The following is a 15869-nucleotide window of genomic DNA, read 5'->3' on the forward strand; positions in this document are numbered from 1 at the left end:
ATAACACCTCCCCGCAAAAAAAAAACAAACAAAAACAGGACAGGCACATCGACCCCCAAAAGATCAGGTAAACAAACACAGAATATAAAAACTAAAAGACTGACTCTATAGTCCAAAATCCAAATTCAAAACGCAGAATAAACCAGGAAAATATTCAAGTTGCTGGTGAACGCAGCAGGCCAGGCAGCATCTCTAGGAAGAGGTACAGTCGACGTTTCAGGCCGAGACCCTTCGTCAGGACTGCAGAATTCCTGTTGTTTGCGTCTGGAAAATATTCTCTGGCCTGGATGGAGCAGCAGGCTTTCTCCTCTCCAGTACTAAGCAACTGATCAAAAGACAGGCAGCCAGCCTTCACCCCCTGCACTCGCTTCGATGCTTCAGTCTCCCTCGTCGCTTTAACCGCGGAACAATGAGAGCTTTAATCGGTGAAATGAAGCCAAACATCAGCTTGCGCCCTGTGCTGCAGCCTGCCCGTTACGAGGTTCGCGCACGCTGCCTCTTGGAATCCTCCCAGAGATTGCAGAGTGCTGGAACACCCAAATGATCTCCAAACTTCTGCACTGGCCTTGATGTTCCAATCACCCTCGTCGCTTTAACCGGTGAACGATGGAAGCTCCAATCGCCGAAATAGGGTCTAACATGGGCTGGCGCACTATCCTGTAGCATCCCCACCACGAGGTTCGTTCACGCTGCCGCTGCATCCCAGAATCCTCTCAGAGGCCTGCAGAGTGCTGAAGCACCCAAACGATCTCCAAACAGCAAAACCTGGGCTCTAACAGTTCCAGAATCACATTCAAGACAAGGAACAAATGTAAAAGACAAAAGAAGTGGAAAAAAAAATGGTTTCACAATCTATTCAGAAAATGTCGACAAAAGGAGCATTGTATGTATGCGCCATCTTGACTGGAAGTTTTGTCTTTCTCTTGCACTAATGTCATTATGTTTATTTCACCAAGTAAGTTAGGCATAATTTACGTTCCTCATCCTTCTTTTGTGCCTGAGTCCTCGATGTCCTTATCTTAGCCCACCGCTCGAATGACTGTGTGGCTAACCACCATCTATAAATTGACAGACGACATCACTGTAAAATAGGGATGAAGAGGTGCACAGGAGTGAGATAAATTGGCTGGCTGAGTGGTGTCACAACAATAACTTTGCTCTCAATGTCAGCAAAACCAAAAAAATTAATTGTGTACTTCCAGTAGAGGAAGTCAGGAGAACACAGATTAGTCCTCATTGGTGGGGGCTCAACAGTGAAATTGTTGAGTGGCTTCAAGTTTCTGATTAGACCACAAGATATAGGAGCAGAATTCGGCCATTTGGCCCATCGAGTCTGCTCTGCCATTTCATCATGGCTGATCCATTTTTCCTTTCAGCCACAATCTCCTGCCTCCCCCCATATCCCTTCATGCCCTGACCAATCAAGCATCTTTCAACCTCTGCCTTAAATAAACATAAAGACTTGGCCTCCACAGCTGCCTGTGGTGAAGAATTCCACAGATTCACCACTCTCTGGCTAAAGAAATTTCTCCTCATCTCCATTCTAAAAGGACACCCCTCTGTTTTGAGAGTGTCCTCTGGCCTTCGAATCTTCCAACATAAGAAACATCCTTTCCACATCCACTCTATCAAGACTAGTCTTCCAGACCCATTCCAGGATCTAGTGATTAACATAGAAACATAGAAAATAGGTGCAGGAGAAGGCCATTCAGCCCTTCGAGCCTGCACCGCCATTTATTATGATCATGGCTGATCATCCAACTCAGAACCCCGCCCCAGCCTTCCCTCCATACCCCCTGACCCCTGTAGCCACAAGGGCCATATCTAACTCCCTCTTAAATATAGCCAATGAACTGGCCTCAACAGTTTGCTGTGGCAGAGAATTCCACAGATTCACCACTCTCTGTGTGAAGAAGTTTTTCCTAATCTCGGTCCTAAAAGGCTTCCCCTCTATCCTCAAACTGTGACCTTGAACTGTGATTCTTGAAAGGTCACTACGAATGCATCCACAGTCTCTTCAGCCACCTCTTTCAGAACCATGGGGTGTTCATCATCTGGCCCAGGTGACTTCACCATCTTCAGACCTTCCAGTTTCCTAAGAATCTTCTCCCTACTAATGTTAACCTCACACACTTCATGACTCCTGACACCTGGGACTTCCACCATACTGCTAATGCCTTCCACAGTGAAGACTGGTGCAAAATACTTATTCAGTTTGTCTGCCACTTCCTTGTCCCCTATTACTACCTCTTCAGTATCGTTTTCCAGCAGTCCGATACCCACTCTCGCCTCTCTTTTATTCTTTACGTATCTGAAGAAACTTTTGGTCTCCTCCTTAATATTATAGGCTAGCTTACTTTCATATTCCATCTTTACCTTCTTAATGACTTCTTAAGTTGCCTTCTGTTTGTGCTTGAAAGCTTCCCAATCCTCTAACTTCCTACTAATGTTTCCTATTTAAGGTATTTTTGTCTTAGCACTATACTGCTTCTGTAAAACTATAAAATTCACATCATGTATGAGTGATAACAAACCTGATTCTGAGTCTCTGAATACAAGTTCAAGTTTGTCATGTTTGTAAAGTGTTGTGCTATTGCTGATAAAACTAAAGCTAATTTCCATCGCATTAATACTCTGCGTATGTCTGCCTACGACAATAAAACTTGACCAATTAAATGCTTGATCAAAACCATGTACCTTTATCTTAGAAATTCACATCACGAGTTGAATTATTCTATAGTGTAGATGTAATAAAGAACTTATTTTCAAAATATGCAATGGAACACTGTTTCCGAGTTTGTTCCTTACTTCTTAGGGATAATGGATCAGGAAAGCGGAATAAATAATCTCAGGAATGAGTCCTCTGTATATTGACGGGACACTAATACACAGGATTGTAGAGTACTGGTACATTCGCCCAGTCAATATCTTTTAATTCCTTACTTCTGTAGTCCATACCATTTTGACTGACCTTCTTTACTCCTTCCTTAGCTAACTGACATAGTCAATGCAACTCTAGAATTGCCGTTTGCCGGTAGCTCCTTTGAGATTGACAGGTTAGCTCACTTCCCATATCTGTGCATTGCATTGTACAAGTCAGAAATAAACTGGAGATCAGACACTGGCACACTTGACCTTGGGACATCACCACTGGCCTCATTATTTAGTCCAGAGACTGCAAAGAAATGCCTTGCACTGAAGGGCCAGACGCACTTCATACTCTGAGGATCTGCTTTATAGCACTAATGGCTGGTCTGTGAGGCATGAATCCTTTCATTTAACTGAAAACTTACATGCAGGTATGGCAAAACACTGTTTATTCAGTGTGCCCTGAAGGTGCTGGACTCGTAGGTTTTCAAAACCTCTGCATGTTATTCCAATTAATACTTCAGTACGTTTTAAATTTAGTTTTGAAAAGAATTTACACAATTGTACAATATGTTTTCTGGCAAACCCCGTAAGTTTCATGAGAATTGAGGCCTCCAGTGCATTAAGGAGAGTCAGCATCTTAGGATTCAGATACCAAACCATCAGATAGCAGTTTAAAGCTTTTTTTTCTTTTATCTATATTGCTTTATTTTTGTCTTAAGTATATGTCTATTAACTTTTGTTTCTTGACATACTAATTTTTTCATTATTTAACTCAATTTGAATAGTTTTTATAATAGTTTTAAAGCTATTGAATGCCTTAAGTAGCAGTGAGCTGTCAAAAGGCATCAGGGCAGTCTAGGGCAGGACGTCAGGATGTCAGGATCCACCTTCTGAGGCCTGGCAGCTGCACACAGACTACTTAGAACCACGGGATAGCTGGAGAATCGAGGCTTTGAGATTGTTCGGAACTGCACAAAACAGCTGTGGGGAAAGCATGCGAGGGAAACTGGTGGGAGCCTAGATTTAACTAGTCTGGCCGATGGCTTTGCTCCAATGTGCCCGCACACATTCATGAGGGAATTTCTCAGTATGTTGATGAGTATTCACCTCTCAATCAGATTAACTGGGTCATCATCACGCTGCCCTTTGTGATTAGCAACAAACCTATCACGCCAAAAAACTCCATTTCTGTCTTTACAGTGGCAGATTACATATCAAATATTCAATCACCCAGAATTTCTCTCATAGAAACATTTGATATAAGTGAGTACAGAAATCACAACGCTCCGTCTGCACAGCACCCAAATCTCTGCCTGCTGTAAGACAAATCGGCTTTACTCAATGCACACAAATGCTGGAAGCCCTTGGCAGGTTAGCCAGCAGCTATGGAATAATGAAGGTTCTCAGTCCAAAACATTCAATTGTTTACTTCCCTCCACAGCTGCCTGCCTGACCTGTTGAGCTCCTCCAGCACTTGTGCGTCCTGCTCAATAGTTCCGATACTATCCGAATTAAATTTTAGTCCTTGGGGACTGAGCAGAGAGTACACCCTTTTCGGCCTCCATTTTCCACTTGCACATCAGTCACAACTTATTGAAAAATGAAATGATTAGCCAGCACTTATCCTGCTTTCAAGGTTCATACCTTTTGCTGGTCCTTTTTCAGTTTCTCAACGGCCTCTGTGTGGAGATGTTGAAGCTGTTGCTTCTCCGTGTTGTGCGTTGACCACAGGTCTTCCCTGAGTTGTGCAAGTTCCTTCTCGTGCTCCTCCCTGATCCTTTCCACCTCTTTCTCATGTAGTTCCAGAGCGACAGTCTCTGCCCCCTGCAGCAGATTACAAGCAGCTCCAGGCAAAGCTGAAAAAAAAAAGAGAGAGGGAAGAAATACAATTATTTAGTACTGGAAAGCGTAAAGGCTAGATATTCTAACAGATGGAAAATCACAGCCTGTAGGTTAGTGCGACACTGTTACAGGTCGGGGTATCGGAGCTCAGAGCTCAGTTCTGGTGCCGTCTGTAAGAAGTCTCTGTACGACCTCCCTGTGGAATTCATGGGTTTTCCCTGGGTGCTCTCCTTTTCTCCCACAGTCCAAGAGCGTACCAGGTAGGTTAATTGGTCATTATAAATTGTCCCATGATTAGGTTGTTGGGTGCTGCTGGGGCTGAGTGACTCGAAGGGCAGCAGGGCCTATTCCGTGCTGTATCTCTACATAAATAAGTAAATGAAACTCACAAAATACTACAGGAAATCAGCAGGCTAGGTAGCATCTATGGAGAGGAATAAACAGTTAGTGTTTCCGGCTCAGACCCTTGATCAGGACTGGAAAGGAAAGGGGAAAGAGGCCAGAATAAGGAGGTTGGGGGGGAGGGGATGGAGTACAAGATGGCAGGTGATAAGTGAAACCAGCTGATAGGGTAGTAGGTGGGTGGGTAGGTGAGGGAGGGAGAGAGGAAGAGAGGATGAAATAAAAAGCTGGGAGGTGATAGGTAGAAGACAAAGTGCTGAAGAACAAGGAATCTAATAGGAGAGGAGAGTGAACCATGGCAGAAAGGGAAGGAGGAGGGGAACCAGTGGCAGATGATAGGCAGGAGAAGGGAAGGGAATGGATAAATAGGGAGCCAGAATAGGGAATTGAAAAAGAGCGGGGGGAGGGGGCGCTATTACCAGAAGTTAGAGAAATCAATGTTAATGTGAGGTTGCAGGCTAACCAGATGGAATATGAGGTATTGCTGCTCCAACCTGAGAGTGGTCTCATGTTAGTTTTATGGTCTTGAAATCGTTGCAGTGGATAAGGTCATGGGCCAACATGTCATTATTTAATTGATATTATTTTCAATTCCCATTATGTCAAAGAAACCTTTTGACAAATTTGCCTTTGTAGATCAAATATTGAGTATAGGATCTGGGATGTTCTGTTGAAGCTCATAAGATGTTGGTGAGGTCTAATTTGGAGTATTGTATGTAGTTTTGTCACCTACCTACAAGACAGGTGCAAGCAAGATTGAAAGAGTAAAGAGAAAGTTTACAAGGATGTTGTTGAGACTGGAGAACCTGAGTTATAAGGAAAGATTAAACGGGTTAGAATTTTGTTCCCTAGAATGTAGAAGACTGAGAGGAGATTTGATAGAGGTACACACATAATGAGGGATAAGGGGTATGGATAGGGTGAATGCAAGCAGGCTATTTCCACCGAGGTTGGGTGGGAGTACAACTAGAGGTCATAGGCTAAGGGTGAAAGGTGACATGTTTAAGGGGAACATGAGGGGAAACTTCTTCACTCCGAGGGTCATGAGAGGCTGGAATGAGTTGCCAGTCCAAGTGGTGGATGCCAGTTCAATATTTAAGAGAAGTTTGGATAAGTATACGGATAGGAGGAATATGGAGGGCTATGGTCCGGGTGCAGGTCGAAGAAACTGGGCAGATTAAATGGTTCAGCATGGACTAAGTGGGCCGAAGGGCCTGATTCTGTTCTGTGGTTTTTTTAGGACTCTAAATATGCACAGCAGCTTGCTGGTGCTCAGCCAAACCTCTCATTAAAAAATCATCCAGCCGTTATGGTAACTAAGCAGCGAATCGCAGGGCACGTTATAAACGTTTCAGTGATAAAGACAAAGGTTTCAGTCATGTTCCCATATACCAGGGATCAGTTCTTGGATATAGATTCTAACACTTGTCATCCATTAAAGATTAGATGTCACACACAAACCACTAATGCTGAAATTACAATAGGTGCTTTGCCAGCAAAGATCCACACTTTGGCTGTGCTAAACCTCCAGATGTCAGATGTTGTTTCTCTAAAGCCAGAAAGTTGAGTGTCTATATCCCTCTAGAGAATTGAACTTGAAAATCCAGGCTGACATTCTAGAATTAAAACAGTAGTGGACTGTTGCAGGTTGTGTGTTACAATGAAACATTAAACCAATACTGCACCCCTTTTATATCCCCTACTCTTGCTCTTTCAGATAGATCAGTCCGTTTACTACAACACGAACAAAAGAGGTTTTGCAGACGCTGGAAAAATTCAGAGCAACACACACACACAAAATGCTGGAGGAATTTAGTGGGTCAGACAGCATCTATGGAGAGGAATTAAGAGTCAACGTTCAAAGTTCAAAGTACATACAAGTCACCACATACAACTCTGAGATTCAATTACTTGTGGGCGCACTCAGTAAATCCAATCACCAGAACAGAATCAACGAAAGACTGAACCAATAGGGTCGACAGCCAGTGTACAATAGACAATAAACTGTATAAATACAAAAAGAAAGAAAAAATAATAATTAAATAAGTATTGAGAACATGAGATGAAGAGTCCTTGAAATTGAGTCCATAGTTGTGGGAACAGTTCAGTGATGAGGCGAGTGAAGTTGAGTGATGTCACCCCCTCTGGTTCGAAAGCCTGATTGTTGAGGGGTAATCGTAAACACAAAATACTCTGCAGATGCTGGGGTCAAAGCAACACTCACAACACACTGGAGGAACTCAGCAGGTCGGGCAGCATCCGTGGAGACGATCAGTCAATGTTTTGGGCCGGAACCCTTCATCAGGATTGAAGAGGGAAGGAGCAGAGGCATCTACATTGGTGAAACCTGACGCAGGTTGGGGGACCGCTTCGTCGAGCACCTCCACTCCGTCCGCCACAACATACAGGATCTCCCGGTTGCCACCCACTTCAACACTACTTCACATTCCCATTCGGATATGTCCATACGTGGCCTCCTCTACTGCCATGATGAGGCTAAACTCAGGTTGGAGGAGCAACACCTCATATACCACCTGGGTAGTCTCCAGCCCCTTGGTATGAACATAGAATTCTCCAACTTCCGGTAATTCCCTCCCCCTCCCTTCCCCCATCCCAGTTTCAGTCTGCCCCCTCCCCCAGCTGCCTATCACCTCCCTCATGGTTCAGCCTCCTTCTACTACCCATTGTGTTTTCCCCTTTTCCTTCTTCACCTTTCCTGCCTATCACCTCCCTGCCTCCCCTCCCACACCCCTTTATCTTTCCCCTTACTGGTTTTTCACCTGGAACCTACCAGCCTTCTCCTTCCCATCCTCCCCCCACCTTCTTTATAGGGCCTCTCCCCCTTCCCCCTACGGTCCTGGCGAAGGGTTCTGGCCAAAGCCTGGCCATCTTAGTTGATTTTAACTCCTGAATCAATGTCACCAACTCTGAGCTGGTACTATGATTGCTGTGGGAGCTTGCTTTGTACAATTCAAACCCTGAGTTTCCTGCATAACAAGTGTAACCCCTCTTTGTACTTTAGATGCTGAAATACACCTAGGAAAGTCCTCAAGGTCTCTGCATCAGTGGAAAAAAATAGTTAGAGGATTATGATATGCAGGATTTAATATTTCCTTACAGATCTAGTGCAGTTACAGGCCCTTCCGGCACAACAAGACCAACGCTGCACAAATACATCCATTTGACCAATTAACCTACTAACCGCATGTCATTGGAATGTGGGAGGAAACTAGAGCTCCCAGAGGAAGCCCACACGGGCAGGGGATGAACGTATAAACTCCTGACAGACATTGGTGGAATTAAACCAAAGTTGCTGGCACTGTATTAGTGCTACGCAGTTAAAAGATGATGGGATTGACTAGATTTCTCGGCCAGGAGACTGTCCCCAGCTCAAGGGGCTGATTGGCCTCATATTATGTTGTGAAATTTCTACAACTCAGCATCCATAAGACCATAGGAACAGGACTGAGGACATTTGGCCTCTTGTCTTTGCTCCTCTATTCTATCCTGGATGAATCATTATCCCCATCAATCCCATTCTCCTGTCTTTTCCCCATAACCTTTGACACCTTTACCAATCAAGATTCCAACAACTGCTGCTTTAAATATACCCAATGACTTGGCCTGCAAATGAATTCCACAGAATCATCACTCTCTAGCTAAAGAAATTCCTCACTGCTGTTCTAAAGCAACGTCCTTGTATTCTGAGGCAGTGCCCTCTGGTCCTCGACTCCACCACTATAGGAAACATCCCCTCCAAATCCACTTTATCTAGGTCTTTTAATATTCGATAGATATCAATGAAATCCCCCTTCCCCCGCATCAAGCCATAGGACAAATTAGTTCGCTTTCCTGCTGATCCTGACTGTACATCTCACAAAACCTCACTATCAACACAATTCGGAGAGCTGCACCATGTGTTTGGGTTAGTGAAGTAACAGGAGTAAACAGAGTCTGCAGTTGTTGTGATAATGAGAGTCTAAAACGTAAACACGTGCCAGCTGCCTCGGCCAGCAGGCTGCACGTGACCTCTGTACACATTTTCAACCTTCTGGCACCGTCTTAGTTTCACTTCTTTTTAAAAACTAAGCAGGCAATATAAACACGGACTGTTATGTAATTATTTGATGCAAAATGGAGTTATTGGCCATTTCAGAATCTTCACCTCCCAAGATCAAGGGAAGGCTGTGGAGATGAAAAGGACAAGATGGGAAGAAAAGGGAGGGTAATGGACAAACAGAAAGGAACTTTATACTGGCTTGCTGTGTGGACAAACTGTGAAGTGAAAGCTGCTTGAAACAACAATGGAATAGGGACTCATTGCCCTTCTGTGCAAAGAGAACACACTGGGTGCTTGTCCACCTTCATTTGTGTGTAGTTTTTCACTGACTCTGTTGTGTTTCGTTGTACCTCCTATGAATGCCTGCAAAAGGATGAATCTCAGCGTAGTACAAGGTGACATATGTGTACTTTGATCATATTAAATTTACTCCTGCTCGGAAAATGATCAAATACAGAAAAGCAAAAGGTATCAGCTGTCACATGATTCTATTAAAGCTTCACTGTCCTGGCACAGACTGTTAAATTTAATTTAGTGATCTTTATACATTGCCTTCCCCCACCCCAGCCACATTGCCGTGTATTTTACTGGTGCCGGACGGTGTGGCAACACTAGCGGGCTGCCCCAGCATATCCTTCGGTGTACTGGCTGTTAACGCAGACACATTTTACTGTACAGCATAGAGCAATGAATAGACAACAACACAACATAGAAACAGGCCCTTCAGCCCACAATGTTGTGCTGAACCAATAATATTAGTATTGTAATCAAATGGCCAACTAAACTAATCTCTTCTGCCTATACAAAGTCCATATCCTTCCATTTTCCCCATATTCATGTACCTATTTAAACATCTCTTAAAAATCCCTGATGTATCTGCCTTTACCACCAACCCAGGCAGGGTATCCCAGGCACCCGCTACTCTGTGTGTGAAAAACTTACTTCTCACATCTCCTTTGAAATTATCCCCTCTTACCCTAAACGCTATACCTCTCTATAAGTGTGATGAACCAGTATCAGATTTGATACTTCCATTAAGTTTAAATTAAATTGCAATTCTAAAATTTAAAAACTTCACATGCATTTAAAATGAATAACGATCCATCTTGAAAATAAGTTTTTGCTTGAGAAATCAGCAGTCACACCTTTGGTTAAAATTAAAACATGGTGTCTCAAAAGAACAAAAAATTTTAATTGGACTTGCCCAGATTGAGACAAGTCAAATTAAAAAGGACACTGGAAATATTTATCTAAGGGGACTGATACTTAAAGTAATGATTCCATACTCAAAAGGACAGTCTGTAGTTTTCAGTATTACCTTTGAGGGCTATTTATTACTGTTTGAGACAATTCCATAAATAATACATTTCGTAAACATAATATTCTGTAGACGCTGGAAATCCAGCAAAAACACACACACAATGCTGGACCAACTCAGCAGGTCAAGCAGCAGCTTTGGAGAGGAATGATGACTCCACACCGATGGAAAGTTTATTTCCACAGGTACTGCCTGACGTGCAGAGTCCCTCCAGCACATTGTGAATAATATTCTTTTTTTCCAGTTCTGTTGTTAATTGTACTGTCTGATTATTCTCATTGTCTGAAAACCAGAAAAATCAAAACTCACTGAGAATAAAGAGTATAATAGCAAGTAGAATCAGCTTCAATTTAATGTTAGACATTTATACAGAATGATAGTGCAATGAACACAAAAAGTTTAATGAAAGTGACCAGCAATGCTGTCTTGAGTTTCACTGTCACAAATTAATTTTCAAAGACAATTCTCCTCTGCCAGCTGACGCAGAGGCCTGTACCCATTAGAGACACTACCAGCTTCCAAGATCTCATAGGAAATTTGATCATTAGCACTCCATTTAACTTAAGAGAATAGACTTTCTGTAAAGATCTAATGCTCTACAACGATAGTGCAAAATTAGCAATTAAATTTGCTGGTATCAATGAATGAAATAGCAAAGAGAAAGCTCTTCTGGTCATTCACTGCAATACATTACTGATTTGTTAGTAATTGTGAGCTGATTAATTCTTCTTTTAAATGTTAAACTCTACACAAGCTTTGCTCTCTTAATCAAGTCACATTCTGGTCAAATGATGAAACATTAATTGTGAACTAACTTTGCCACCTTTCTCACTACATAAACTCAGTGACCACCTTGTTAAATACCTTCTCTACCTAATAAAGTCATTACTGAGTGTATGCTTGTGGTCTTTTGCAACCGTAGCCCATCTGCTTCAAGGTTTGAAGTGTTGTGAGTTCGGAAATGCTCTCCTGCACACCAATGTTGTAATGGATGAGTTACTGTCACCCTCCTGTTACGTTGAACCAGTCTGGCCATTCTCATCTGATCTCTCTCATTAACAAGGCATTTTCACCCACAGACCTGCTGCTGACTGGATGCTTTTCTGCTTTTATTTGCACCCATCTCTGTAACCTCTAGAGACTGTTGTGTGGAGAACAGGAGATCAGCAGTTTCTGAGATACTCAAATTACCCTGTCTGGCACCCACAATCATTCCAAGGTCAAAGTCATTTAATCACATTTCTTCCCCATTCTGATGTTTGGTCTGATCAACAGCTGAACCGCTTCACCGTGTCTGGATGCTTTTAGGCACTGAGTTGCTGCCACGTGATTGGCTGATTAGATATTTGCAGTAATGAGCAGGTGTACAAGTGTACCTAATAAAGTGGCCACCGAGAGCATCTATAGCTTTCAAACTAACAGAGCTAAAGACTTGAAGACAGGTTGTGCTCCAAAATTTGATTTCATCTTTTGAACAGAATTCAATTTTGGAAGAGAACTACAATACAAGATTGCGAGGGGCACCTGAAGGAGTAAACAGCTGATACCTCCCCCCCACCCCCCAACCCCCGGTCAAAATGTGGGGGCAAGTTCATAGGAGATTCAGATTTATTTGTCACAAATAAATCAAAACATTAAGTGAAATGCAATGTTTGCGTCAACCGCCAGCACACCCAAGGATGTGCTGGGGGCAGCCTGTAATAGTTGCCACACTTTCTGACCCCAACACAGCACGCCACAATGTTCAGCAGAACGACACAAGCAGCAACAACACAACAACAGCAGAACAAGCCCCCTTTTCCAACCCTCCTAGCTAACACCCCCCCCCACTCATATACACAGACAGAATGTCCTCCAAACCCAGGAGACACCACCCCCAGTCTTTGTCCCCAGAATATCAGATATTATGTGAACAACTTCATCCCAGAATGTCCAACAGGGGAATGATGTGGGAAAGGCAGGTTTTTTTTTAAAATATACAGAATGTGATGAGTGCTCGGAGCATGTTGCCAGAGGTGACAGTGGAGGCAGGAGTGCTACAAGGAGGCATTTGAGAGCCTCTTAGAGAGGCTCATGCATATGCAGAGAGTGGAGGGATATGAATATTGTGCATGCAGAAGGGATCAGTTTATTTAGTCATTTAATCACTAGTTTAATTAGTTCAGTGCAACACAGTGAGCTGAGAGGCCTGTCCCTGCGTGTGTCGTTCTATATTCTATGTTAACATTCATTCGCTAGCCTGTCAGCTGAATATGAGTTTCAGCCTCGCTAGCATGATCCTTCAGTGCACTGTGAAGACAATTTAAGACTTGGTCCATAATAGTTTAACTTTGTTTCGTTACAAATTTAGCAGGTGGAGTAAGTTACCCACCATCTTATGATAATTTACAATTCATGAGAAGTCTTCTCACCATGAATTGCTGGCTAATTTTCACGTTGATAATGTCACATATCAATCGGAACACTTCTAGTTTCTCCTCTGTATCACACCCTACAGTGAAACAAATAAAAAAAAGATAGGATGGCAGAGTACTTTCTAATGGATTGATGGCTATTGTCACTTTTTTTTTGTTTTTGCAGTACTTGTTTTAACTAATTAATACACATACTTACTGAAATTCAGTTTATTTTCTCTATTTATCATGTATTGATTGCAGTTTACTGCTACTGACAAAGTTAACAAATTCCACAACATATGCCGGTGATATATAATCTGACTGATTCTCAAAGAAAGGTTGTGCCATTGTGCAGGAAAGAAAGTACCCCGACAAACAGTATCACCATTACAGAACAGAAGACTGCCACTTGGGTCTTGCTCAACAGCCTTTTCAGCCCCATTAAAAATTGGCACAGATTGATTTCTTTAATAAGATCATGCCAGTAGACAGCTCATGGAACCCAAAAATGGAATGTGCATAACTAGTTTATGCACAGCAAATAACAGCTTCCATTTCATAACATCAGCATATTTGAATAATAACAGAATTGTTTAATAAATGTCAAGAGTGTTCACTTATGGAGAAGCAGTTCCACATGACTTCAATAAACACAAAATATATCAAATAGATAGTTCCCGCAAGATACTTGTCCAGGTTTTGGTGTAGATAGAATATTGGCTGTCTAATTGGAAACAGAGTTGTCGTAAATGGGCACACATCAGACTGGCAAGGTGTCATAGCCATATTTTATTGATCCCAGGGGAAATTGGTTTTCGTTACAGTTGCACCATAAATAATAAATAGTAATAAAACCATAAGTAGTTAAATAGTAATATGTAAATGATGCCAGGAAATAAGTCCAGGACCAGCCTATTGGCTCAGGGTGTCTGACCCTCCAAGGGAGGAGTTGTAATGTTTGATGGCCACAGGCAGGAATGACTTCCTATGACGCTCTGTGTTGCATCTCGGTGGAATGAGTCTCTGGCTGAATGTACTCCTGTGCCCACCCAGTACATTATGTAGTGGATGGGAGACATTGTCCAAGAAGGCATGCATGCCATCTTGGCATCCCCGTGTAATGAGGGGATTGCCATATGATGATGGCTTTTCAATGTTTTATACTTTACATGATGAAAGCGCTGAAGCTATGGTTACTAAATTTTTTGCTGACACAATGAGAGGTGGCAAATAAGATTGAGCTGGCAGTAATGAGACTACAAAGAAATATAGTTAGGTTATGTTGATGTGTATGGGGTGTCAGGGAGGGGTAGCACCTCCAATGGGGGAACATGTCGCGTCCTTTTCAAGGTGGTTAGTCCACCTTTGGTCCCCACCTGGCTCTCATCTCTCACCTGTGGCTCCCCATAGCTGTTTTCATGCGACAGCGGCCTCACCCCGGGCAACGGCTTCGACAAGCCGGCTAAACCAGGTGAGGGTAGTCGACGGGTCTCAAACCCTCGGTGAGATAGGGAGTTGTCTATCCCAGCATGTGAAGACAGACTCCGGCGGATTGAGCGGACGCGACCAATGGAAGGTCCAACGGTCAAGAAGGCGGTCTCTGCAAGGTCGTGGAACGTGTAGAGCAGGACAAGACACAGAAGACGTCCTGGTCATCCACTGCGCCTAGTCCCATCTCCAGCCGTCTCGACTCTGTCTTGCCACTGGATCCAGATGGGAATTGGGAAGAGAGAGTGAGACTGACGCTGTGCAACTCTCCCTCACTTAAATCCAAATCACGCGCTAGTCTCAACACCATCAATAATGGTGTCGAGGTCCTCATCGACGTTGACGATGAACGAACACACATTTAGGTTATGTTAGTGGACAAAGATTTGGCAAATGGAGTATGCTGCAATGCTTGTAATTTCCCACTTTTGGCAGGAAAAGATAAAGCTGAGTGTTATTTACTGTAAATGGGTGAGAGATTGCAGAATTCTGCAATGCAAGAGGGATCTGGGTAACTTGATACATAATATACCAACGGATAGCAACTGGGAAAACTTGGAATGCCGTTTATTATCATAGGAATTGAACGCAAAAACGAGGAGGTTCGAGAATTGACAAGATCACTTCTAGAGCACACAAGACACACGCAAAAATTTTTGTTGGCATATGGCATGCAGAGCCACCCCTCTATTCTTTAAACCCCACCCATAATAAAAAAGATAGACGGTTATCTTTGCGGCCAAATGAAGCAGCAAATTACTTGTTTAGAAGCTGAGAGCAGCAAGATATTCTCCAAGGAAGTGTCACACACCGGTATGGCACCAGGTTGCAAGAAGTCGTGACACTGCAGGATACATTTTGAAGTCCTCACAGACCTTGGTGTACCCATCAGTATTTGGATAGTGAAGGATTATAATAACAATACTAGTTAGAAATTATTTTCTTTTTCCAATTGTCTTTAAGATTAATGTTAATAATTTGAACAGGTTTTCAAAAATGATTTAGTCTACCTTAGTTATACTTTTATTAATAGTAAAGCAATGAATACATGTAGATAAATAAGACTCATCCTCTTTCCTTATCAATGTCCATAATTATTGTTACTAATTAATTAATGAGAATATTTGTTCAGATTTACCACAGCACGTAAGAGAATTTTATTTTACAAGATTATTGCTAATTTGGGCACACACTCTCAAGAAGGGTTGCAATCCCTGTTAAAGTATGGGGCTTCTTATTTAAATAGAAATATTAATTGGCAGCATTTCTAACCTAGAACCAAGAACAGAACTTGATAAACAATCCTTATGTAGCAAGAACTTTAGTGAACTAATGTCCTTAAAACCATAAACTATAGGAGCAGAATCAGGCCATTTGGCCCATCGAGTCTGCTCCACCATTTCATCATGCTGATCTAATTTTCCTCTCAACCCCAATCTTCTTCTTCTCCCCATATCCCTTCATACCCTGACGAGTCAAGAATCTATCAACC

At 42.6% G+C, this 15869-nt stretch overlaps 1 protein-coding gene across 1 annotated transcript in view; it reads right to left on the reverse strand.

Annotated features, from left to right (window-relative positions):
- The window catches only part of ccdc69 (coiled-coil domain containing 69), a 53787-nt gene that overhangs the window by 15394 nt on the left and 22524 nt on the right, over positions 1–15869 (reverse strand). Inside the window, exon 3 of the mRNA XM_063052656.1 lies at positions 4516–4727. Within this exon, the coding sequence (XP_062908726.1) occupies positions 4516–4727 (212 nt within the window). The remainder of the gene's footprint in view (positions 1–4515; positions 4728–15869) is intronic.

The sequence above is a fragment of the Mobula hypostoma genome, chromosome 7 (assembly GCF_963921235.1).
Source record: "Mobula hypostoma chromosome 7, sMobHyp1.1, whole genome shotgun sequence".
NCBI lineage: Eukaryota > Metazoa > Chordata > Chondrichthyes > Myliobatiformes > Myliobatidae > Mobula > Mobula hypostoma.